The sequence below is a fragment of the Melopsittacus undulatus genome, unplaced genomic scaffold, assembly GCF_012275295.1.
Source record: "Melopsittacus undulatus isolate bMelUnd1 unplaced genomic scaffold, bMelUnd1.mat.Z mat_scaffold_49_arrow_ctg1, whole genome shotgun sequence".
NCBI classification, from domain to species: domain Eukaryota; kingdom Metazoa; phylum Chordata; class Aves; order Psittaciformes; family Psittaculidae; genus Melopsittacus; species Melopsittacus undulatus.
In genome coordinates this window covers 419076-420676 of record NW_022994370.1, presented here as the reverse complement: position 1 = coordinate 420676, position 1601 = coordinate 419076, and the positions used below count along the sequence as shown (strand labels likewise).

Here is a 1601-nt window from a genome sequence, read left to right as displayed (position 1 = left end):
CATTCCTGCCATGGGATGACACATCACAGAAGAAGTTGCTGCAGGATGGTTTATTGTGCTTAAATGGAATGAGAGACCCCATTGACACCAAGGCTGTGGGTCACACAAGATGCATGGATACGTAAGTAGCAGGGAATGAAAAATGACATGTCTTTGAAAACAGCATCATCACAAGTGGAAAAAGAAAACAGCTGGAAAGCAACAAAGACAGATGTGCCCTGTCACGACCTACACTTGGAGCCCTTTGCAGAGGACAGCAGGCAGTGTATGGCTGATCAAACACATCGAGTCAGCAGCTTTCTCACAGCATCCTTGAGATCCTGGTTCCTCAGGCTGTAGATGAGGGGGTTCACTGCTGGAGGCACCACTGAGTACAGCACTGACAGCACCAGATCCTGGGATGGGGAGGAGATGGAGGGGGGCTTCAGGTAGGCAAATGTAGCAGTGCTGACAAAGAGGGAGACTACAGCCAGGTGAGGGAGGCATGTGGAAAAGGCTTTGTGGCGTCCCTGCTCAGAGGGGATCCTCAGCACAGCCCTGAAGATCTGCACATAGGAACCCACAATGAATACAAAACAGCCAAATACTACACAGATATCAATCACAACAAGCCCAACTTCCCTGTGGTAGGATTGTGAGCAGGAGAGCTTGAGGATCGGGGGGATTTCACAGAAGAACTGCTCCACAGCATTGCCTCTGCAGAGGGGTAGTGAAAATGTATTGGCTGTGTTCACCAGAGCATTGAGAAAGCCACTGCCCCAGGCAGCTGCTGCCATGTGGACACAAGCTCTGCTGCCCAGCAGGGTCCCATAGTGCAGGGGCTTGCAGATGGCCACGTAGCGGTCATAGGACATGACAGTGAGGAGATAAAACTCTGCTGAAAAGAAGAAGAGAAAGAAAAAGAGCTGTGCAGCACAACCTGTGTAGGAGATGGCCCTGGTGTCCCAGAGGGAATTGGCCATGGATTTGGGCACAGTGGTGAGGATGCAGCCCAGGTCCAGCAGGGAGAGGTTGAGCAGGAAGAAGTACATGGGGGTGTGGAGGTGCTGGTCGCAGGCTGTGCTGGTGATGATGAGGCCGTTGCCCAGGAGCGCAGCCAGGGAGATGCCCAGGAAGAGCCAGAAGTGGCAGAGCTGCAGCTCCCGCGTGTGTGCGAATGGCAGGAGGAGGAAGTGGGTGATGGAGCTGCCGTTGGACATCTGCTGCCTCTGGGCATGGACACTGTCATGGGAGAAACAGGCAGTGACGGGTTAGGACAGGAGGGATGTCAGATACAGAAGGGCAATTTACACACTCATGACTCTGGAAACTTTCATGTTGCAGAGGAAAGGTTGAGAGTGACTTGGTCATGATTGTCTCTGAGGTTGGTTGGTTTGTTTGTTTTCCCAGTGTCACAGCTGACAAGTGACTTTTTCATGGATACAATTCCTAAGTATGTTTTTAAAGGCAACTCTGAAAAGTCTCAGCTTGACAAAAAAGGCTCAACTGTCTGTGGGTTAGTGCCTATTCGGGTCCATCAAATAACAGTCCATCTGGTTCTCAGCTGCCCTGCTCTTTGTACAGAGAGTCAGCTCCTTGCCCAGCAGAGCATGTCCAGCAGC

The 1601-nt window shown here is 51.7% G+C and overlaps 1 protein-coding gene across 1 annotated transcript; it reads right to left on the bottom strand.

Moving 5' to 3' along the window:
- Positions 1-275: 275 nt before the first annotated feature.
- LOC117438584 (olfactory receptor 14C36-like) lies at positions 276-1199 on the bottom strand. The gene has a single exon (XM_034074056.1). The coding sequence runs from the start codon at positions 1197-1199 to the stop codon at positions 276-278; it is 924 nt and encodes a 307-aa protein (XP_033929947.1).
- Positions 1200-1601: the final 402 nt, after the last annotated feature.

Coding starts and splice junctions, on each gene's coding strand:
- LOC117438584 (XM_034074056.1), bottom strand. CDS start 1,199: ATGTCCAACGGCAGCTCCATCACCCACTTCCTCCTCCTGCCATTCGCA.